At 41.5% G+C, this 25140-nt stretch overlaps 1 protein-coding gene across 3 annotated transcripts; it reads right to left on the bottom strand.

The window, feature by feature from the left end:
- Positions 1–976: 976 nt before the first annotated feature.
- Positions 977–23486, bottom strand: hps1 (HPS1 biogenesis of lysosomal organelles complex 3 subunit 1). 3 transcript variants are annotated; one of them, XM_070448582.1, is made up of 18 exons: positions 23306–23486; positions 22327–22490; positions 21891–22025; positions 19764–19906; positions 19559–19667; positions 17044–17204; positions 16331–16433; positions 16148–16244; positions 15946–16031; positions 5939–6106; positions 5532–5708; positions 5034–5110; positions 4244–4384; positions 3976–4040; positions 3167–3312; positions 2760–2873; positions 2570–2652; positions 977–2202 (listed from the first exon to the last, which is right to left on the bottom strand). In XM_070448582.1, the coding sequence occupies exons 2-18, from the start codon at positions 22441–22443 to the stop codon at positions 2157–2159; spliced, it is 1968 nt and encodes a 655-aa protein (XP_070304683.1). In that variant the 5' UTR covers positions 22444–22490; positions 23306–23486; the 3' UTR covers positions 977–2156. The 3 variants fall into 3 exon arrangements, with proteins under 3 accessions (XP_070304683.1, XP_070304684.1, XP_070304685.1); XM_070448583.1 differs by lacking the exons at positions 977–2202; positions 2570–2652; positions 2760–2873; positions 3167–3312; positions 3976–4040 and having other exon boundaries at positions 4264–4473; XM_070448584.1 differs by lacking the exons at positions 977–2202; positions 2570–2652; positions 2760–2873; ... (4 more) ...; positions 5532–5708; positions 5939–6106 and adding an exon at positions 13709–14673.
- Between the last annotated feature and the right edge of the window lie 1654 nt (positions 23487–25140).

The following is a 25140-nucleotide window of genomic DNA, read 5'->3' as shown; positions in this document are numbered from 1 at the left end:
GTAGATGTTCACAAATGTAACAGATTTTGACTATAACTAAAATCATAGTATGTTTGATAAAGTAATAAAGAAGGTGAAATATATGGGGTAGATGTTCCTAAAATAGATTCTAACTATATATGGACATTTTATAAAGTATGAAAGGCTTATTAATTCACACATTTTATTATTATTTTTATCATACCATCATATTTGTATATGTTTTAGTATACTTTTATTGTGTACTAGATCTTATGAGTTGAAAAGTATTTTTCCTTTCTCAGACATAAATAAACAATTCCAGGTGAAAGCCAAAGGTCATAACTTTCTAGGGGGGGACACTACTACATTAATAAAACATTTCCCTCTTGCTAGATTGACGACTAAAACAATAGCGAAACAGTGCAAAAACGTCAGTCAGCTTAACTGGGTTTAAAGCAAAGAAACCAGGAGAAGTGTTTTTTTATTTCATTCGAAAAAATAAACTCTAGCACACCGGTAATCTTGATGCTTCCAACATTTCAATGGATCTATTTACCAGCGTCTCAAAACAAAGTTGATAAATAGATCCATAACATTTTTGAAAGCATCAATATTACCAGTGTGCTGGAGTTTTGTCTTATATTTAATAAGTACATTGTTTGCTCCATGCACCTGGTATCACGCTCAGCTGTGTGAGTTACTTGTTCATATTTTCATTGCACTGCCATGTCATCACTATAACACCTATTTTAATTGTTAGCAGAAACCTGTTAGAAAATGAACTACTTGTGAGAAATTTTGAAAAAAGAAAAATACAATAAATAACTGACTGAATTCAATACATGGCGAAATGCAAGACAATATAAACATTTACAAAAAGAAAAGAAAAACATATTATATTATAACTGCAATATCTGCTATCACTGAAAAGACTCAAAGCAGTTTGAACTTGTCATTATCCACTAGGTAATACATAGGTTCACAATCTATTCAAAAAACAAAACCAACACAGAAACATGAAAGGATAATGTATTTTTGAGGTTTCAGAGAAAAGCCAGTGATGACAACAATGATGTATTGTATCATAAAAGCAGCAGGACAAGTGCTAGTCATAAACAGTATTTATCAGTGCTAAAGGTCAATCACTTGGCTATGTCATTCCAGTGACTTGCAGATTGTAGAACAGGATGATTTGGAATATAGAATACACACTGTTATTGTGGAACAAACTGTCACCTGTAAACATCCTTTATTGGCACTGATGCCCACACGTTTCAGCAGGGTTGATTGTGTAGCACCATGTTTTATGGTCACGGATGTGTGTGTGTCAGTGGAGGCTGGTGGGAGGAGCTATAGGAGGACAAGCTCATTGTAATGCCTGGAATGGAATTAATGGATCGGAGTCACCAACATTTGGTTTCCATATGTTTGATACCGTTCCATTTATTCCCTTTTAGCCATTGCAATCATCAGCCATAGCTCCTCCCACCAGCCTTCCCTGGTGTGTTTGTGTGTGTATTACCGTGGTAATGCTGTGTGTATACACTGAATTTACAAAACATTAAGAACTAATATTGAGTTGAATCCCCCTCCGCTTTTCCCCTCAGAACAGCCTTAATTCGTCGGGGGAATGGACTCTACAAGGTGTCGAAAGCGTTCCACAGGGATGCTGGCCCATTTTGACTCCAATGTGTCAAGTTGGCTGGATATCCTTTGGGTGGTGGACCATTCTTGATACACACAGGAAACTGTTGAGTGTGAAAAACCCAGCAGCGTTGCAGTTCTTGACACAAACCGGTGCGCCTGGCACCTATAACATACCCTGTTCAAAGGCACTTAAAGGCACACATACACAATCCATGTCTCCATTGTCTCAATGCTTAAAAATCATTCTTTAACCTGTCTCCTCTCCTTTATCTCCACTGATTGAAGTGGATTTAATAAGTGACATCAATAAGGAGTCATAGCTTTCACCTAGATTCACCTGTCAGTTAATGTCATAGAAAGAGCAGGTGTACATAATGTTTTGTACAATCAGTGATCTATATGTGTGTGTGTGTGTGTGTGTGTGTGTGTGTCTCCTACAGTAGGGGTATACGTGAGGCTCCCAGAGTTGCGTGCTAGTTGACTACAGTGTTGTAGTATGTACTCTGTAGGGATGACTCCTAGATGGACTGTCAGCAGCTCATAACACTTCACCACCTCCCCTGGTGGCTCTTACTGTAGTAGCGCAACAGCTTCCTGTGGAGGGGAACAGAGCACACACACACACTCCTGTAATACAGCCATAAATACTAGAGAATGCATTATACATACACAACACTCCTGTAATACAGCCATAAATACTAGATAATGCATTATACATACACACACTCCTGTAATACAGCATAAATACTAGATAATGCATTATACATACACACACTCCTGTAATACAGCCATAAATACTAGATAATGCATTATACATACACAACACTCCTGTAATACAGCCATAAATACTAGATAATGCATTATACATACACACACTCCTGTAATACAGCCATAAATACTAGATAATGCATTATACATCCACACACAATCTCCTCCTCCTCCTCCTCCTCCTCCTCCTCACCTGTAGTAGTCCCAGGCCAGCATTCCGATGGGGGCGGAGTCGTTGGGCAGGATTGGCAGGTCCTTTACTTCCAGTTTGTAGCCCTGATTGGTCAGGTGACAGAGGTTAAGGGTCATACAAACACAATGACGTTCCAGAACATTCCAATGGAAAAATCCGGCTTGGTATACCCAACAGTGAGGTAATTTACCGTTTCGTTTTCGAACCAGAGGAAGTAGCAGAAGAAGTAGTCTCCATCTCTCAGAGTGACAGTGGAATAACCCTTCTGTAGGTAAATCCTCGATGTATTAACCAGATCCCATACCTACAGAGAGAGACCGAGAAGAAAAGAAGAGAGCGAGAAGAAGAGGAACGAGAGCGAGAGAGAGATACAGAGGGAGAGAAACAGAGATATACAGATAGAGATACAGACCAAGAGAGACTGAGAAATCATCAGTGATATCCATTTACTAAAAATATCAAACCAGCTTTACTTTTACAGAGGCAACTTTTGATATCCCATATGCATTGAGAGCCTACTTTAGTTGATTACAATCCCAAACTAGTGGATAACTCTTAGACAACCCTCTAGAACCAGTGTAGATTGTACAGTCTAACCTTGCCCTTTATGAAGTGAGCCAGTGGCCCCTTTCCTAGCTCAGAGGTTGCACGGTCCGTGATGTTGAGAGAAGGAGCGATCATCTGACCAGCGGTGCGGTCGACGTAGATGAAATGGATCAGGCCCGGGAACTCCTCAAGGTACGTAATATCCGCTGTGTTAAGGTCAATACACCTCACAACACACAGATACAGTACAACACAGAGCCTAATACCACAACACTACACTAACTTCTCTGGGTACGTAACATCATCTGGATTAAATACACTTGACAATCTCTTGTCTAGAGATATCTGTCCAACCTGGTCAAACTACTATACAGTAGCAGCATTTGGTTTGATTTCAACGAGCTGCACGATTACATTCTACCCCGTCAGTGACTTACAGTAGACATTTCATCCAATATATAAATAAAAACTGTCTGTGACACACCAGGGCACAACATACCTCATGGATAGCTATCAGCTCCTATTGCTTTCAAAATGCTATGGAAATGGGGAAACATGGGGGTCTGCACTGAAACCACTGGAGATTTAGCCTGACAATGGGAGTTTCTACAGTCATTTAGCTATTGCTCCCGGTTAGTCAAGATCAGGGGTGGCCAACCCTCTTGGAGAACAACTGGGTGTGCAGACTTTTGATCAAACTCTACCTCTTCTAAAGACTTTGTATAGGCTACCCCTTCTCTTTAACACACCAACCCTACATCTAACCTCGTAATATTAGGAGCACAAACATAGGAACTAAGGGGCCATTTGAGATTTCTAACATGGCTCCAGAGGGCGGGGTTAATGTGAGGCAGGATATGACACCATGGTGATGTTTCTCTTACTCTTCACCAACAGGAAGTCTTTCCAATCCATCAACTTCTCCCTGAGAGAGAGGGGGGTGGGGGTGAAAGGAAGGGGATAGAGGAAGGACAAGCGGAGGGAGAGAGAATAGAGAAGATAAGAATAGTATCTTCACCTGTACAGGTATCCAGAGCTCTGTCCTACAGGCCTTTACACAATACATACAGCACTGGTTATTTGCTATTGAGAGAAATACTATTAGCTAGTCCTGGGCCTCATACATACTGCACCATGGTGAGAGCTCTGTCCTGTAGACTGGGTGATAGACGCTGTGGACTCCCTCCTCCAACTGTGTTCTCTGTGATGAAACACTGTCTGTAGACTCCACACAGCTGGCTCTTCATAGTACGACACCAGGGGACCAGGCTAGGGACAGAGACAGATACAGTATGATGAAACACTGTCTGTAGACTCCACACAGCTGGCTCTTCATAGTACGACACCAGGGGACCAGGCTAGGGACAGAGACAGATACAGTATGATGAAACACTGTCTGTAGACTCCACACAGCTGRCTCTTCATAGTACSACACCAGGGGACCAGGCTAGGGACAGAGACAGATACAGTATGATGAAACACTGTCTGTAGACTCCACACAGCTGACTCTTCACACTACCACACCAGGGCACCAGGCTAGGGACAGAGTTCAGAGCTAACATAATGATACACATCTTCCCAAATGCTAAATGGGCCCATGACAAATCAAATCAAAGTTTGATGGTTGCATGCACAGATTTGCAGATGTTATTGCAGGAGCAGAAAAATGCTTGTATTTTCTAGCTCCAACAATGCAGTAATATCTAGCAATAATAAAAATAAACAATACACACATAATCCAGAATTGTGTTTTTATAATAAAAAAATTAAGAACAGAGACCGGAATATATATATATACCCACACATATACATACTGTATCTAATCCTCCAGACCTACAGTAGAAAATAGGGAGCAGGAGCTAGGGGTCGACATGGGATTGGGCCATAGAGAGCAGGTGGCAGTAGACAAGACACTCACTCCCTGCTGAAGCCAGGTCCTCCTCTGGTGAATGCCCGGCTCTTAAACTCTGTCCACACACTCTGTAGCTGGGACGTCTGAAAGAGAGGAGATCGACAGATGTGTTATAAATACTTTAGCAATGTTTTTATGTAACATTTTGGGCAACCCGACCATAGAATTGCGTGTTATAGATCTGTCATTCTCAATGAAAGCAAGTTTAACACGCGGTAGATATGTTCTATGTGTGCTATTTCTATGCTTCCCGTTCTTAAGTTTAGTTTCTGAGTCTTGCTTCTTTTGTACACCAGTTTCAAACAGCTGAAAATACAATATCTTGGGTCATGGAAAATATACTTCACAGAGGTTTAGATGGTACAATGATTCTCTACGCAATACTTGCTTGTTTTGTCACATAAACTGAAATTAGGTTTGAAATCTGTCACTGGGAGCATATCAAATGCTTTTCAATGACAAAAAGCTTCCATATACAGCTAGGACTTCATATATTACACTCACCTGTATGTCTGAGGTTCCCAATGCCCTAATGAACTTGTCCAGTTTGTTGCGGAGGTCCTGTATGGACGTCTGGCCGCGGGCCGCTGACCCCTCCAGACCTTCACTCAGACGCTTCTCCAACTTAGCAAATGCCTCCAGGAACACATAGACTGACATGGCCAGGTTACTGTTAGGTATCTAGAGAGAGAGGGGGGGAGAGGGAGAGAGAAGGAGCGAGGGAGAGATAGAGAGAGCAGTCTTATCTCAGTGACAAATTACTGCCATCTTCTGGCTTGATCTAAAATAACATCCAAAGTTGTGAGATTTGCTTACCCTTACTCTTTGAATGTGTGTGTCTGTCTGTGTATATATGCGCGCGTGCGTGCGTGTGTGTGCGTGTGCGTGTGCGTGTGTGTGTGTATACAGACCTTAGTGAGCAGCACCAGCGTGATGCCCGGCCAGAGTGGCAGACAGTACATGGAGTGAGGCATCATGGGATAGCAGCCCTCCTTCAGCGTGACCTCTAGGAAGACTCTGCTAGGGTTCGAGGGGTCAGGGGGAGGAGCTTCCAGGGTCCGGAGACTGTCCTCCGCCATCTGAAGACAGAATGGAATTTACATTAATTTAATCTCATGATAAATTACACTATATAGATTATAAAGAACATGCAAATCCAATGGCTTTGAGCAAGGGCTCAAGATCAAAAAATAAAATGACCCTCCAAGGTCTGTCTAATTTAAATGCAGGATTTATGAGAAAGTCTAAGGTACATGCATTTCTCTAGTTAGGATCCAGCCCTTTTTGGTGCAGCAATACCATTTTGTCCTAATGGCCTGGCCCTATACTACAAATATGGTTTGAGGAAATAGCGAGGTAACTTTCGTCAACTCTGAGCTTAACTAGGGATAACCAGCGTCACAAAAGTGGCTCACCTTTTAGCCAGGTACATTAATATGGCAACGAATCCTTCAGAACTAACTTGATTCGGGGCAGGCTAACTTCACTTATCCTGAATGAAGTGTCTGAGACGTGAGTTGAGGACCAATGAAATCAGCTTCCCTCCCTCTCACAAAGATTGCGCCATCACCCCCTTCATTTGAGGAAGACGATTTATTAAACATTTTATTAAATTAATATTTTTGTGTGTTAAAAAAACACTACACACTACACATTTAGTAATACCAAAATGCATTTGAAACTTTTGTATGACATTTTGTACCACAACAGCGAAAATCTTTTTTTCAGCTGAAAGACGATGCCCAGAGCTAGCCCACGATGTTGCACAACGATTTAAGTAAATTAGTCATCGTTTTAGTCAAGGTATAATAGATTTGGGGTTGAAGTGGGAAATCCAAAGTGGGAACTTCATGGAATTCTGTGTAAATGTTCTTCATTATTTTATTTCATAATACAAAATGATCAACAACTTACATCCCGACATCAAACATGTCAAACAAAACACAGGTACAAACAAGAAAATACTAAATACACACACAAATGTTATACACACACACACACACACACACACACACACACGGAATATACAGAGGCCCATCATCAGCAACCATCACTCCTGTGGTCCAATGGCACGTTGTGTTAGCTAATTCAAGTTTGTAATTTTAAAAAGACTAATTGATCATTAGAAAACCCCTTTGCAATTATGTTAGCACAGCTGAAAACGGTTGTGCTGATTAAAGAGGCAATAAAACGGGCCTTTTTTAGACTAGTTGAGAATCTGGAGCATCAGCATTTGTGGGTTCGATTACAGGCTCCAAATGTCCAGAAACAACTAACTTTCTTCTGAAACTCGTCAGTCTATTCTTGTTCTGAGAAATGAAGGCTATTCCATGTGAGAAATTGCCAAGAAACTGAAGATCTTGTACAACGCTGTGTACTACTCCCTTCACAGAACAGCTCTAACCAGAATAGAAAGAGGAGTGGGAGGCCCCGGTGCACAACTGAGCAAGAGGACAAGTACATTAGTTTCTAGTTTGAGAAAGACGCCTCACAAGTCCTCAACTGTCAGCTTCATTGAAGGCAGAAGGGGCCCCTGTGTTGAGGATCAGTGTGGCGGATGTGATGTTACCGACCTTTACCACCTGGGGACGGCCTGTCAGGAAGTCCAGGATCAAGTTGCAGAGGGAGGTGTTTAGTCCCAGGGTCCTAAGCTTATTGATGAGCTTTGAGGGCACAATGGTGTTGAACGCTGAGCTGTAGTCAATGAATAGCATTCTCACATAAGTGTTCCTTTTGTCTATGTGGAAAATAACAGTGTGGAGTGCAATATAGATTGCATCATCTGTGGATCTGTTGGGGGCGGTATGCAAATTGGAGTGGGTCTATGATTTCTAGGATAATGGTGTTGATGTGAGACATGACCAGCCTTTAAAAGCACTTCATGGCTACAGACGTGAGTGCTACGAGTCGGTAATCATTTAGGCAGGTTACCTTAGTGTTCTTGGGCACAGGGACTATGGTGGTCTGCTTGAAACATGTTGGTATTACAGACTCAGACAGGGAGAGGTTGAAAATGTCAGTGAAGACACTTGCCAGTTGGTCAGCGCATGCTCGCAGGGACACGTCCTGGTAATCCGTCTGGCCCTGCGGCCTTGTGAATGTTGACCTGTTTAAAGGTATTACTCACATTGGCTGCGGAGAGCGTGATCACACAGTCTTCCTGGAGCTGGTGCTCTCATGCATGTTTCAGTGTTATTTGCCTCAAAGCAAGCATAGAAGTAGTTTAGCTTTTCTGGTAGGCTCGTGTCACTATCTGTACATGTAGGTACAAAAGAGAGGCCCTTAGATAAGACTGAGACTTGAGCATCAGTAAGGTCTTTTTTGGAGAGGTTAATTACCGCGTCCTGCTGTAGCTCCGTGTCCACGGCCTGTGTTCCTGGTCTCCTCTTCGACCGCTTGCCTCTCCTGCATCGTTTCTTTTCTTTCGTGGAGCCCTCTGTTGCTTCCGGGCTAAAGAAAACGGACTGTGTGCCATGGTAGCTGGAGTCACTGTCTGTAGGGAATTCGCTCTCGGTGACATTATTTCCTAAAGGACTTAATGATGAAATGCCTATGTATGTTATGTTGTGAATTTGAACATGAAATATGTGTCTATTGTAGATTACGCTGACGTTTTTCGTACGATGTACCCAATGACTAATGAAAACTTGCTATGTCCTCATTGAGGTTTTACAGACGTGTTCAATACGCCWTATTTATACACTTTTGTAATATTTATGAAATGCATATTGTTATATTTGGTAGCACTTATTWGTTTTTCCTTTGCCTCCAACCCCCTTCGATGTGTAGAACGGATGTGGGTGGGGCCAGGTCTACATAAGGGTGCAAATTTCAAAAAAATCACAAAAGCTCTGATGGAGGCCGATACGTAAACTTATTAAATATCGGTGATACTATCAAGAGCAGTGTGCGGTTTCCTTTTTCCTTCATCTTGTTCAATATTTGCCATGCACCTGCAAATAAGATTGCTCAGATGTGCGAGTGCCTTTTGAATCAAGTCAGTTGTTCGAATGGAGCTAGCTAGGGTGTTCATGTTTCCAAGTTTCAAACATATTATCTCAAATGCCATTGAAATGGCAGCAGTGGTATGACAACCAGCACATTCATGAGCATGAAATACGACTTTCCTCAGTACGAAATCCTTGACAACCCACTGTGCTGTCAGAATCAGCATGCTCATGGTATCGCTGGCCCAAATGTCAGTTGTGAAGCTAATAGCAGTGACTCCATTACTGTGTAACTCCAGTAGGGCAACATCTGAAAAATAGCGCACTTAGTAACGTTAGTGTGTACCGGTACTCAACCAGTCGGCAAAAGCCAAATTGATTCTGTATTGACATATTTTCAACCAATTGATCTTGAAAGTGTTATTTATGTCAACATAATCTAATACTTCCAGATCTCCTTCAGTTCTTTTATTTGAAAGGACTGACTTCTTTAGTTTGAGACTTATTTTTCTAGATGAAGTCAGGAAAGGTCTTGTTGATCGTTTTACAAATAAAGATGATGAGGGGTACACAAAGCAAGACAGTCCCTCTGCCCTGGACAGAAGCCTTCTCCCAAGTGTAGAAAGATCCCTTTGTAAGCAAATTATTAACTATTTTCTTGGTTTTCTTAATTTTAGGAGAGAAATGTATATGTTGTCTGACTAAGTGGTTTTTTGATAGATGTATTCCTAAATATTTAACACAGTCCTTTAAAGGAATATTTTATATTTCTTTATCATCAGTCATATAAACATTTCACATTTAGAAACGTTCAGTTTTAATCCTGATGCAATAGAGAATGCAGTGATAGCATTAAGGGCATGGGCGACCTGGTCTTTGTTTTTTAAAGAGTAGTATCGTCAGCCAGTTGGTAAATTTAGATTTCTCTGTTAAAAAGGGATATGCATTATTCTCTGTTAAAAATATGCAGATATGCATTATTCAGAATATCTAGAGATAATGCGTTCCACTACTAAAATTAATAAAAAGGGCAAAATTGGGCATCCCTGTCGTATACTTCTGTTGATCCTGAATCTTTTGGATGTACAGAATTAAGGTTTAGTATCACAGAACTATTTATATCTTTGTAAAACATGCGAATAACTTTGATACAATTTTCACCGAAACCAAAAAGTTTAAGAGGCCGAAAGAAAAATGTATGTTCAATTGTGTCAAAGGCTTTACAGAAGTCCAAAAATAAAACACCACCATCTGAATCAATTGCATCTGAATAATCTAAAAGGTGCAAGACTAAACGATTGTTGGAGGTTATGTGACGGCCCTTCATAAATCCTGTTTGAGTCTCATTTATAATGGTATGTATTCCTCTCTTTAATATTTTGGCCTAAACCAGAGCAATCAATTTGTAATCAATATTTAATAAAGTAATTGTGTCTCCAATTGTCAATGAGAGAAGGGTCTTCGGAATCAGTGAAATAAGGCCCTTTCATAGTAGAGACCGTTTCACCATTTTCGATGCAACCTTAAAACATAAACAATAGGGTCTTCTAGTAACTCCCAAAGCTGTCTATAGAATTCAACTGACAGGCCATCAGCGCCAGGTGATTTCCCTTTTTTCATTGAATTCAGAGCCTCTCTAATTTCTTCGATTGAAACAGGTGAATTGCAAACTGAGTGGAAATCATCCTCAATTACAGGGCCATAACTCTGAATGTGGCAAATTTAAGCTTTCACAACCATCTTCCTGAAATTGTGAGTTGTAAAGGTTTTCATAAAAGGAATTGGCAAATGTTGATATTGTAATGGGATCTTTACATAATACATCATTCATTTTGTGTGCCGTTATAGATTTTCTTTTGTTTTTTCTCTTTTCAAATGCAAAAAAAAGAAAACTGGTGTTTCTTTCCCCCTCTTCAATACATTTAGCTCTTGATCTGACAAAAGCACCATTTGCCAGATCCGTGTAAAGCTGTTCGAATGCTAGTTGTAAAGATTTAAATACAAACTCTTCTTCTTGAGATAGATTCATAAAAACTGTCAAGCTTGCTCATCAAATCTTTTTCTCTAAAAGGTTATTCAGGTGCTTCAGCTCTTTGGCACGTTTAATGGCTACAACTCTGACTTTCTATTAAAGAATTCCATCTACTTCCATGACCCAAGTCTTTTCATACAAAAATATCTTTGGCTAACGATGTGATGTTTCCAATAAAAATAGGATCTAAGAAGTGTGTTGTTTCATTTCCAATATCCTCAAATACCTTTAGAATTTTTAGTAGCTTGTAAATTCAGGGAAATTAAATGATGATCAGAAAAGGGAGCCAACTGATGATCTACATCTATAACAAACTGTAAAGGGGAAAATTAGGAATAAATCTATTCTAGATTTTCGTGACATAGTTTGGTTGATCCAGGTATAACCCTTTGCATCCGGATTGAAATAACACCAGGCATCATCAACAGAGAGATCCTTGCATAATGTTGTAATGATATTGTTATTTTGAGAGCTTTGACTCATTCTAGGAGTAAAAATGATCAGCAGAGTCATCAGGTGTTTCGCTAAAATCTCCTGAGAGAATTAGAAAAGCCTCTGAGTGTTTGTTGCGTAAATCGTGTAATTTTCTGGTAAGTTGGGCTAAAAGGGTCTTATTTGGGCCTCCCGGGTGGCGCAGTACTCTGGGTTCGAGCCCAGGCTCTGTCGCAGCCGGCCGTGACCGGGAGGTCCATAGGGCGACGCACATTGGCCTAGCGTCGTCCGGGTTAGGGAGGGTTTGGCCGGTAGGGATATCCTTATCTCATCGCGCACTAGCGACTCCTGTGCGGGCCGGGCGCAGTGCGCGCTGACCAGGTCGCTAGGTGCACTGTGTTTCCTCCGACACATTGGTGCGGCTGGCTTCCGGGTTGGAGGCGCGCTGTGTTAAGAAGCAGTGCGGCTTGGTTGGGTTGTGTTTCGGAGGACGCATGGCTCTCGACCTTCGTCTCTCCCGAGCCCGTACGGGAGTTGTAGCGATGAGACAAAAAAGGGGGTAAAAAATCAAATGAAAATAAATAAAATAAAGGGAGCATGTGAGTTACAATACAGATGATGAAAATAGCATTGTCAAGTTTAACCGTTACTATGACCCATCTGCCATCCTGTGAAGATGTGGATTCTAGAATGTTGCCTTTAAACTTGTGGATAAGTGTCAAAACACCAGCAGTTTCATCCATGACTGAAATAGGCCATGACTGAAATAGGCCATGTCTTCCAAAATTTCAAGTCACTTTACACAAATGAGTTTCCTGAAGAAAAACTAAATCTGCATTACTGCATTTACAATATAAACTATAAACTCCTGCTTTATTTTTGTAAGATCTCTCAAACCCCTAGCATTCAGGCTAATGATATTAAAAGAGTTGAAAACAAACTCCTGCATTAAAAAATAAAGAGACACAAACTAGACAGATGTAGTAATGTGAACAATAAAACAAATAGTAAACCTTGAGAGAGTTAATCAGACAGAAAACTACACTCTGTTGAGGTAGCGGTGGTTAACAGTATAACAAATCCCTTTTTTCTTTTTTGGGTTGGCAAGTGTTCATAAATTGTAGATCGAACTGTAAATTTACTCGTGTCAGTACAGTACATGTACTCTTGGCAGTACTCACAGTTCAAGTGTGGTTCATGTCAGAGCTAGCCAGTAATCTTTCTTCCTTCGGTGAACGCGTGTGTGCCCTTGAATCCAGCCTTCTTTCCCTCTTGTCGTGCTTTCTGTATAATTGGCCACAGTTTCTCCCTGGCAGTCTGATCCTGCGGTATCAGAGCCTCTTTTATGCGGAGCTTCTTCTCGTCCAGAAACTTGTTACCTTTGGCCATTTACAAGATGATGTCCCTGTAGTGGTGCATAGTGAACCGCAGGATGACATTGCGAGGGGGTCCATCAGATCTTCGTTTCCCAAGTAGATGAACCACGTCGATCACGTTTCTTAGCTTGTCTTTGATGCACAGAGCCACCTTTCCCAGGATATTAATGACTGCTTCCCTAATGTTCTCTCCCTCTACCTCTTTTACACCTTGGATTTTCAGATTCCACCTGCGAGAGTACCGTTGAAGTTCAGCTACATTCTCACACAGCTCATTATTTGGGGGTTGCAGTTTCTTCAGCTCGTTCTCTAGGAACGTTATATTTTCCTTGTTCTCGCTCACAACTGTGTCTCTGACAAATTATCAATCTTCTTTGATGTTTCTTCATTAGCCCGCTCTATGATGGACACTTTGGAGAACGTGGCGTCTTGTTTAGTAGTCAGGGTCTGGATTGCAGTCCTTTCACTTTTTTCTCCTGTGGATTTTTAATTGGGGTCAGAGGTAAAGAGGTTGCAAGGATCTCTTCCTGGACCGTCTTGTTCTTTCTCTTGCTTGAGCTAGCGACATCTTGTGTATCCATGCTGCTCTGGCTCTCGTCCTAGCTAGCTAGCATGCCTGCAGTCTTCTGTGAGGCTTGGATATTCCATCTTTTCTTGTTTTCCTGTCGTGTTTTTCCCATTCAACTTGACACAAACTCTAAACTTGCCATATGTAGCTAAAACAAGTTATAGTTAGTTTCTTGCTACATTGATAGCCAATATTAGACTGTTAACCAAATAACCCTCAAAGTTGCTGGGACAATTGAGAAAACAATCCCTCTCACAGCGACGCCATCTTGGCTCCGGAAATCGGTTCAATGCTGTGCGTTTCCCCAATGAGATGACGTGCAAATAAATACTTTTCAGGGCTGGGTTTGATTTGAATGTTACCACCCACCAGCATGGCATGTTTATTACTCAGTAACTCCTGAAAAGTTCTTCCTCTTCACAAGTCTCAATGTCCATTTGGGCGCCTGAGCCATGGAGCAAATTAAAATAGGAGGTGCATACTTATGTTTGTGCACCTCCACTTTCTTACCAGATAATTATCATAATACAATGGATAATTTGTTAATTGAAAAAAAGAGACAATTTTATAAAATGTTTGATTGCATTTTGCAACCCTGCTCCCCCGTTGCCCCAAGATGAATGGTTTTGACCACTTAAGTTTTGCTTCCCTACATGCGCCACAGCTAGACAGCAACAAATGCCTATCCTTTAATGAAAAATCACCCATGAGGAACTTGCTTATCTATTTTTTTGTGCTGTTAGATTTGTATTGGTGTTTCTTCCAATACGCTCAGGGTGTTGTTACATATCATTTGCACGATCAACATCCACGTTCATAACATGGATGAAGCCTGAAATGGAATGTTCATCTAACTGAAGCTGGCCAGCTTTAGAAAACCCTGAGTATATCTAACTTGCGTCATAGTATACAGTCATGGCCAAAAGTTTTGAGAATGCTCCAAATATTAATTTTCACGGTCTGCTGCCTCAGTTTGTATGATGGTAATTTGCATATACTCTAGAATGTTATGAAGAGTGATCAGATGAATAATTGCAATTAATTGCAAAGTCCCTCTTTGCCATGCAAATGAACTGAATCCCCAAAAAACATTTCCACTGCATTTCAGCCCTGCCACAAAAGGACCAGCTGACATCATGTATGTGATTATCTTGTTAACACAGGTGTGAGTGTTGACGAGGACAAGGCTGGAGATCACTGTCATGCTGATTGAGTTCGAATAACAGACTGGAAGCTTCAAAAAGGAGGGTGGTGCTTGAAACATTGTTCTTCCTGTGTCAAACATGGTTACCTGCAAGGAAACACGTGCCATCATCATTGCTTTGCACAAAAAGGGCTTCACAGGCAAAGATATTGCTGCCAGTATGATTGCACCTAAATCAACCATTTATCGGATCATCAAGAACTTCAAGGAGAGCGGTTCAATTGTTGTGAAGAAGGCTTCAGGGCGCCCAAGAAAGTCTAGCAAGCGCCAGGACTGTCTCCTAAAGTTCATTCAGCTACGGGATCGGGGCACCAACAGTACAGACCTTGCTCATGAATGGCAGCAGGCAGGTGTGAGGGCATCTGCACGCACAGTGAGGCGAAGACTTTTGGAGGATGGCCTGAAGGGCAGCAAAGAAGCCACTTCTCTCCAGGAAAAACATCAGGGACAGACTGACATTCTGCAAAAGTTACAGGGATTGGACTGCTGAGGACTGGGGTAAAGTCATTTTCTCTGATGAATCCCCTTTCCGATTGTTTGGGGCATCCGGGGAAAAAAAGTGCCCCAAACAATCGGAAAGAAAAAAAAAAGGCCGTAGAAGACAAGGTGAGCGCTACCATCAGTCCTGTGTCATGCCAACAGTAAAGCATCCTGAGACCATTCATGTGTGGGGTTGCTTCTCAGCCAAGGGAGTGGGCTCACTCACAATTTTGCCTAAGAACACAGCCATGAATAAAGAATGGTACCTACACATCCTCCGAGAGCAACTTCTCCCAACCATCCAGGAACAGTTTGGTGACGAACAATGCCTTTTCCAGCATGATGGAGCACCTTGCCATAAGGCAAAAGTGATAACTAAGTGGCTCGGGGAACAAAACATTGATATTTTGGGTCCATGGCCAGGAAACTCCCCAGACCTTAATCCCATTGTGAAATTGAGGTCAATCCTCAAGAGGCGGGTGGACAAACAAAACCCCACAAATTCTGACAAACTCCAAGCATTGATTATGCAAGAATGGGTTGCCATCAGTCAGGGTGTGGCCCAGAAGTTGATTGACAACATGCCAGGGCGGATTGCAGGTGTCTTGAAAAAGAAGGGTCAACACTGCAAATATTGACTCTTTGCATCAACTTCATGTAATTGTCAATAAAAGCCTTTGACACTTATGAAATGCTCGTAATTATACTTCAGTATTCCATAGTAACATCTGACAAAAATATCTAAAGACACTGAGGCAGCAGACTTTGTGAAAACTAATATTTGTGTCATTCTCAAAACTTTTGGCCACGACTGTACCCCCCCCCCCCCCCCCCCCCCCCCCCCCCCCCCCCCCCCCCCCCCCCCCCCCCCAAGCTCACCTGAATGTCTGGATCCAAAAACTGGAACACAGGAGTACCGCTGCCCACATGACAGCTCTCTTCATGCCTGCTCTCCTCATGCCTGCCTGCAAAGAGAGCGAGCAGAGGGTTAGTGAGTTGAACCAAAGGCAGTGGAAATATAGCATATTACTGCACCGAGCCACAAGGGCAAAAAATGGCAGAGCACGGCACAGACACCTACCTGAATTAACGGAGTCCCTGTCAGTCCCTGAGTCCCTATTAGTAGGGGAAGGCTCTGGAGTGTAGAATATATCTGGGGCTGAGGTGTTCTCCACATCCTGCACACACACCACACAGCTATTAAACTTCAGAAGCATTCAGACAGAGTATGTTATTCTTCTTCTTTCACTCTCAGTGCTCCTACCTCGGGGGCAGTATCCTCCAGGTCGATGTTGCTAGGATACATGTTCTGCACCATGACGATAAGAGCAAGCAGGTCAGACGAGGTGAGGGTACTAGCGTTACGACTGTGGGGGAGAGGAGAGGGGTGGATAGAAAGGTATTCAGAGCAGGTTTGGGGTCAATTCAAGTTACTCAATTCAGGAAGTAATTTGAATTTAAAATTCAGAAATGTAATTTCTTTTGAAATAGCTCCTCCTTTTCAGTTTATTGAGAAATCATTGAAAATGAATGGAACTGAAATGGAATTTCAGTTTATTACCTATTTTCCTGAATTGACCCCAACCCTGATTCAGAGGTACCTCCTTCTGTACGTGATTTGCAATGTCATATTATGTGAAAATGTTCTTCATTATGTGAAAAAGTGACGTTACAGTAATGGACAGTAACCTGGAGTAGAACGCTTGTAGTTTTGTGAGAAGAGTAATGGACAGTAACCTGGAGTAGAACGCTTGTAGTTTTGTGTGAATAGTAATGGACAGTAACCTGGAGTAAAAGGCTACTAGTTTGGTCTTAATAGTAATGGGCAGTAACCTGGAATAGAAGGCTAGTAGTTTGGTCTTAATAGTAATGGACAGTAACCTGGAATAGAAGGCTATAGTTTTGGTCTTAATAGTAATGGACAGTAACCTGGAATAGAAGGCTAGTAGTTTGGTCTTAATAGTAATGGGCAGTAACCTGGAATAGAAGGCTAGTAGTTTGGTGTGCACCAGTATGAATGCATGAAGGACCTCCTCTCCTGCTCTCTCCACACTACTGTTGATCTGCTGCACCAAGCGACGCTCCAGAAACTCTATACATTGTTCACATAGAGTAGGATGGATCAACCTCTCTACTGCCTGATGGAGGGAGACAGAGACATACGTTGTATATACAGTACCAGTCAAATGTTTGGACACACCTACTCATTCAAAGGTTTTTCTTTATTTTTACTATTTTCCACATTGTATAATAATAGTGAAGACATCAAAACTATGAAATAACACATATGGAATCATGTAGTAACCAAAAAGTGTTAAAACAAATCAAACTATATTTTATATTTGAGATTCTTCAATGTAGCCACCCTTTGCCTTGATGACAGCTTTGCACAATCTTGGAATTATCTCAACCAGCTTCATGAGGTAGTCACCTGGAATGCTTTCAATTAACAGGTGTGCCTTGTTAAAAATTTTGGAAATTGTGGAATTTCCTTCCTTTTTAATGCATTTGAGCCAATCAGTTGTGTTGTGACAAGGTAGGGGTGGTATACAGAAGATAGCCCTATGTGGTAAAAGACCAAGTCCATATTATGGCAAGAACAGCTCAAATAAGCAAAGAGAAACGACAGTCCATTACTTTAAGACATGAAGGTCAGTCTATCCTGAACATTTCAAAAACTTTTTAAGTTTCTTCAAGTTTAGTCGCAAAAGCCATCAAGCGCTATGATGAAACTGGCTATCACGAGGACCGCCACAGGAAAGGAAGACCCAGAGTTACCTCTGCTGCAGAGGATAAGTTCATTAGAGTTACCAGCCTCAGAAATTGCAGCCCAAATAAATGCTACAGAGTTCAAGTAACGGACACATCTCAACATCAACTGTTCAAAGGAGACTGCGTGGATCAGCCCTTCATGGTCGAATTGCTGCAAAGAAACCACTACTAAAATACACCAATAAGAAGAAGATTTGAGATTTTTGGTTCTAACCGCAGTGCCTTTGTGAGACAGAGTAGGTGAACGGATGATCTCTGCATGTGTGGTTCCCACCATGAAGCAGAAGGTGTGACGGTGTGGGGGTGCTTTGCTGGTGACACAGTCTGTGATTTATTTAGAATTTAAGGCACACTTAACCAATACACTATCCCATCTGGTTTGCGCTTAGTGGGACAAACATTTGTTTTTCAACAGGACAATGGCCCAACACACCTCCAGGCTGTGTGAGGGCTACTTGACCAAGAAGAATGATGGAGTGCTGCATCAAGATGACCTGGCCTCCACAATCCCCCGACATCAACCCAATTGAGATGGTTTGGGATGAGTTGGACCGTAGAGTGAAGGAAAAGCAGCCAACAAGTGCTCAGCATATGTGGGAACTCCTTCAAGACTGTTGGAAAAGCATTCCTCATGAAACTGGTTGAGAGAATGCCAAGAGTGCGCAAAGCTGACATCAAGGCAAAGGGTGGCTGCTTTGAAGAATCTCAAACATAAAATATATTTTGATTTGTTTAACCCTTTTTTGGTTACTACATGATTCCATATCTGTTATTTCATAGTTTTGATGTCTTCACTATTATTCTACAATGTAGAATATAGTAAAAATAAAGAGAAACCTTTGAATGAGTAGGTGTGTCCAAACTTTAGACTGGTACTGTATGTTGCCGTGTAGGTCAAAACTACATTTCCCCATTGGGGAGAAGAGTGAGTACAGTAAAGCACAGTTTACAGTACAATTTCCTCCACATTATAAACTGGGTGGTTCGAGGCCTGAATGCTGATTGCCTGACAGCCGTGGTATATCAGACGTATACTACCGGTATGACAAAAACATACATTTTACTGCTCTAATTACATTGGTAACCAGTTTATAATTGCAATAAGGCACCTCGGGGGTTTGTGGTATATAGCCAATATACCACAGCTAAGGGCTGTATCCAGGCACTCAGCATTGCGTCGTGATTAAGAACATCCCTTTGCTGTGGTATATTTGTCACGATCGTCGTTAGGTGAAAGAGAGGACCAAGGCGCAGCGTGATATAAATACATCTTCTTTTTAATAGAAGAAGAAATGAACACGAACACTAATACAAACTAGACAAAACAACAAACGACCGTGACGCTATCAAACGAAAGTGCAGACACAAGCAACTAACGTCAAGACATAGACAATTACCCACAACCTACCTAATGACTATGGCTGCCTAAATATGGGTCCCAATCAGAGACAACGATATACAGCTGTCTCTAATTGAGAACCAATCTAGGCAACCATAGACTTACCTAAACACCTACACTGAACACAACCCCATGAACTCTACAAAAAAAAAACTAGACAATACAAACACCCTAGATGAGACAAACACACACAAACGTCCCCCATGTCACACCCTGACCTAACTAAAATAATACAGAAAACAAAGATAACTAAGGCCAGGGTGTGACAATATTGGTCATATACCACACCCCATCTGGCCCTATTGCTTAATTCTACAGTACCTCTACTAAAAAGCTCTGGTCCTGCTCTCGAAGGCGGCTGTAGGTCTCCAGGAGGCTCTGTAGATATTTCCATAGATTGGTCCTCTGCTCTGTGTCCTGAGGACGCAGCCTGGAGAGAAACCACACAGCCCATTAGGACACAAGTCCATCTGTCACACACAAACACAGATCTAATGAACTTCATAAGGTAAGAGTCATGTCATACTCTTTCCTGATCAGGGTGCTGCTGAGGGTAACCATGCCGAATTGGACCTCAATCATCTTCTTCATCACGTAAATCTTCCTCTTCAGATCCTCCTCGCCCTCTTCTTGGTCTCCGTTCACAGCGATGTACAGACACTCCTCAAACTGTCAATCAGTCAATATTTCCATCAATCAAATAATCAATCACTCAATCACCCCTAATCAGTTCCGATTCACACACACATACTACACTTCCCAAGCTCTTTATTAACACAACTGAGAGGCTTGGATTGGTGTAAGGAATATGGAGGACGCTCCTCTTAGTATGTTGGAAGACTCACATGGCTAACAACTATCTCGTCCTTTGAGATCCGTGAACACCGGAAGGCGTAGGGGCTAGGAGCAGAAAAGGTACCGAGTCATTTGGTCTGAATGGAACTGCTGTTGGCTATTGGCCACGTCATCTTAACCCATTTACAGAGCCACACAGTCTGATCCCATGACTACTGCGAGGTTCAGGCAGGCTCACATGATGTGAAGCTTTACTGGACAGCAGGCTTTCACTTTTACTACAGCACAGTAGAGGAACTGTAATTGAGTGGCTTATGCGGTCAAATGAGTTGTAGGGGAGAGTGGGGTAAGTTTTGATTTAGTATATATAGTATTCTTTCTAACAAAGATACTGTAGGTACATACACTACCATTCAAAAGTTTGGGGTCACATAGAAATGTCCTTGTTTTTGAAAGAAAAGCACATTTTTTGTCCATTAATATAACATCAAATTGATCAGAAATACAGTGTAGACATTGTTAATGTTGTAAATGACTTTTGTAGCTGGAAACTGCAGATTTTTTATGGAATATCTACATAGGCGTACAGAGGCCCATTATCAGCAACCATCACTCCTGTGTTCCAATGGCACGTTGTGTTAGCTAATCCAAGTTTATAATTTTAAAAGGCTAATTGATCATTAGAAAACCCCTTTGCAATTATGTTAGCACAGCTGAAAACTGTTGTTCTGATTAAAGAAGCCATAAAACGGACATTCTTCAGACTAGTTGAGTATCTGGAGCATCAACATTTGTGGGTTCGATTACAGGCTCAAAATGGCCAGAAAATAATAACTTTCTTCTGAAACATGTCAGTCTATTCTTGTTCTGAGAAATGAAGGCTATTCCATGTGAGAAATTGCCAAGAAACTGAAGATCTTGTACAACGCTTTGTACTACTCCCTTCACAGAACAGCTCTAACCAGAATAGAAAGAGGAGTGGGAGGCCCCGGAGGCACAACTGAGCAAGAGGACAAGTACATTAGAGTGTCTAGTTTGAGAAAGATGCCAGACGCCTCACAAGTCCTCAACTGACAGCTTCATTAAATAGTACAATTTACCATTGGTAAGTTTAGTTGCGGGACAGGGTAAATTAAGCCACCTACACATTTCTGTACTGAATTAAATATCAACACTACCTTTTTAAAACCATGTCTATCTTTATTCCCAACCCAATTACTTTTTTGTATTTTAATCATATTGTAACACAGGCGTAACACCTAACAAACACTTTGTACTTTTTAAAACACTTGTAACATAGGCCAGGCCCTGTTGTTACCTCATATCCCAACGCCTGGGAAGAAAACACTTCAATTTGCTCAACTTGCCATTGGCTCAACTTATCCCAAGGCAAATATTTTGACTATATAAGCCCACACAGTTACAAGAATGCACTTTTATGCTAAGTTTGAGACCTCATATAGACCCCAACTGATGTATAGAACAATCTTAAAAGTATCTACTTTGGTGTAGATACAAGCATCACCAAACCTCTACCCGATAAATGAATTTGTATTTGGTGAAAATACATTTTTTGGGACGCAACTTGCTTACCACTTTTTCCATGTGGTTTCTTCCTTCACAGACTCCATGAAATGATGACCTCTTCCTAAATATATGGTCAATGTATTAATTTTATATATGGTTTCCTAGAAACAAGGTTGGCTTAACTTACCACACTCTCACCTACACTTATTTTATGACCATTCTTTACTATGGGCATAGTTCTCTCACAAATTGCCCTGTATCTGTTGACGTGTTTTTGTGTCATGACGCAACATTAGTTTCCTGTGTGTGTGTGTGTGTGTGTGTGTATTACCTGATGTAGCACATAGGTGTGGTTGTTCTCAGTACTAAAGGATGTATAGCTGTCTCCCAGTCTGTCCACCATGGTACTGCAGGAGATGATGATGGGGGCAAACAGAGTGTTGATGCTGTCCTCAAATGCTGGTGGCTGGGAGGGATGGAAAGAGACACTCAACCATATCCTCCACCGGAATCTCTCATCATAACCCCAATTTTCTGCTCTGGAATGACCATGAGGGATTATGGTACTACATGAACCAGTCAACATGTCTACAACCCCTGCCGGAGAGACCAGAGAGTTCAGCAAGTCACAGAAACGTGATATGAATGAGGTCACTGGGGATATTTGGGTTAATCCATGTATGCAATATGCTATCATTGCTTCTATATTTATGTAATAGACAAGACAACTTGAACCATCCTGTATCCCTCGCCCGCTCCCGTCTTACCTTCTCCCCCTCTTCCTGTGATGCTCCATACTGCTCCTGGATGTTGAGTTCAAACTCTGGGTCTGTCCAATAGAAGAGGACCTCAGCGCTCTCGCTGGCTATCAGCAGACACTTCATAGTGGGATCTTATCTGTAGCAACCAACCATACCAGCACTGTTGTCATCTGCAGAATATGCAGGTTTTATTACATTTTTTATTTAACTAGGCAAGTCACAGTGTGTTACAGTTTGAAACGTTCTTTGCAATACACACAGCCCTTAAATAGGCTAAGCAAATTATTCGTAAGAAGCTCATTTTTTGCCATATTACAGGAAACCACGGAACAACATTACACTGCAATTGGATAGAAATGAGCCTACATGCAAAGATAGATTTATAATAGAGTTACCACATTTGTGATTAATCATTTGTATTATCTTGGAAAACAGAATAACAGTGTTGCTGTAACTGGCTCTACTTACATAGCTGCTATGAGGGAATAACATAAGTTATTATCATATCAACAATGTATGTGCAATACATGAAGAGGACAAACCACTTCCAATTTTCTACTGGACTCATAATGTAATTCATTCTCTGATAAATGCATTTGTAGAGTGGTCATATGATGAAGAGCATGATAAATAAGAAGAGCACCAAGCCTTGACAAACCCTATTATGCAGCACGAGTCAAACATCCAGACTATGCGGATTGTCTTCAGTGATCACCAATGCATGGCTGACAGGTCGGACCCCAACGCATCACATGGGTAGCGCAACGTAGAATATAGCGTTTACCCATATGGGACTTCGAAGTTTGCCTTCTAACGCTCATACAATAACATTATAAATATGTCATGCACATAGCTGACATTAGCCTATTCTATAGGCATATTCAACGTGAAAAATATATATTTTACACAATTAATTTCTATTAGGATATTCTTGCACCCATCAGTAGGCTATGATAATAACAACATGTTACACAAAGTAACTTACCTGTGGCCAATCAGTTATGCATCATATTTGCCCCTCCGTGATTTCCACCAGTTTAATCAGATGTTGTTAAAATGTACCTCTTCTTTCGAAACCCTTAGCTTTCCGATTATAAACGATAATTCTTTGAAACTCTAACGCAACATTTCTCAACTCAGCTTCCGTGGTGAAACTTGGAGCCGAATCATGTGACACTAACAGCGCTTTAACAGCGGAAGCTAAGCTCCTCCTAGAAATATGACTCTAAATTAAACGCAGGTCTATGATCAGTTTTCCCTCCTGATGCATTCTCTTAGAAACGGCGAAGGTAAAAGTAAAACTGACTGGAGATCAGTGTTTAGTTTTGACGTTGGTTCCCTGACGGTGAAAGGGTAATCCTTACAAAAAAAGTTTTTAAGGTAATCCTTTCATTGGGGGTAGATAATTAGGTGAGTTAAAGTCTTGTGCTGAAGACTAGACTAAAGCGCTTGATTCTGACACGGTTGTAATGATCTGGTATTCATTGAATGTATTATGGTGTTGTGTGTGTGTGGTGTATGTGTGCGTGCGTGCGTGCGTGCGTGCGTGCATGCGTACATACGTGTGTGCATGGAGAGAAATTTCATGTGTCATTCACTTACTTCCTTGTGAGAGTCATAGGCCTACATTATTGTATCACATGAGATAAGTAGCCTAGCCTACATATTGAGCAGAATCATCTGTTTCATTGTCAAGACAGGCACATCATTATTATTAGAAAGGATGTTCAGAGTTATACAAATGTAACCCTGATTATGCAACTATCTTTGAGCAAAGTAAAAAGAACACACGTACGTAGCACACCCACCACACACAACACAGACACACACACACACACACACACACACACACCACACACACACACACACACACACACACACACACACACACACACACACAACACACACACACACACACACACACACACACACACACACACACACACACACACACACACACACACACACACACCACACACACCAACACACACACAAATGGAGATCTGTTGGAATTTTGGAATGTTCCTTATTCCTTAAAATAGGATCTTAAAAGGTTATAAATTAATGGCAGAAACAATCTGCGCCTGTGGGGACATTCGTAGAATACTCTGAATAGTCTGAGTTTGGGTTCTGGCAGACCATTCATGTTTCTGGGTCTAGCTACTAATTTGTACAATCAGTTTCCAGCGGCTGGACGTTCAGGGAAGTTTTTTTAAGCTGACTACTGTATACACAGAGTAAACATAGCAAAGGGGCCTGCAGAAATCCTTACATGTTTCAAAATGGATCACAGAGTATAAACAGTGTGTTGTGTGTGTGTGTGTGTGTGTGTGTGTGTGTGTGTGTGTGTGTGTGTGTGTGTGTGTGTGTGTGTGTGTGTGGTGTGTGTGCTGTATGTGTGTGTGTGTGTGTGTGTGTGTGTGCGTGCGTGTGCGCACGCGCACATATTTGTGTGTGTGTTTTTCAAAATGGAACACAGAGTATAAACAGAGTTAGCCAGGGTATGGTTACAGCTACCTCTGTTAAAGAGTCGCTGTCACGCAAAGGTATCTAGAACAACGGTATCCAGAACAAAGGTATCCAGAACAACGGTGTAGTGTACTAAACCGCGCCACCATCAGATTGGGTCAAAAGAAACGGCGCACAGAGGTTATTATCACAAAGTACTGGTTTAGAAGAAGCTGAGCTGTCCAAACAAAAGTTTCCCAGAATTTCCTGATGAGAGCACTGTATAAGATTCTGCTAAATGGTCAGAGCGTCAGTTCAGAAGTATGGGTTGGATGGATCAGAATCAGATCTGGAAGGGCAACACATAAACAC

This window comes from Salvelinus sp. IW2-2015, linkage group LG18 (assembly GCF_002910315.2).
Source record: "Salvelinus sp. IW2-2015 linkage group LG18, ASM291031v2, whole genome shotgun sequence".
Taxonomy (NCBI): domain Eukaryota; kingdom Metazoa; phylum Chordata; class Actinopteri; order Salmoniformes; family Salmonidae; genus Salvelinus; species Salvelinus sp. IW2-2015.
This window is presented reverse-complemented; position numbering and strand designations above follow the sequence as displayed.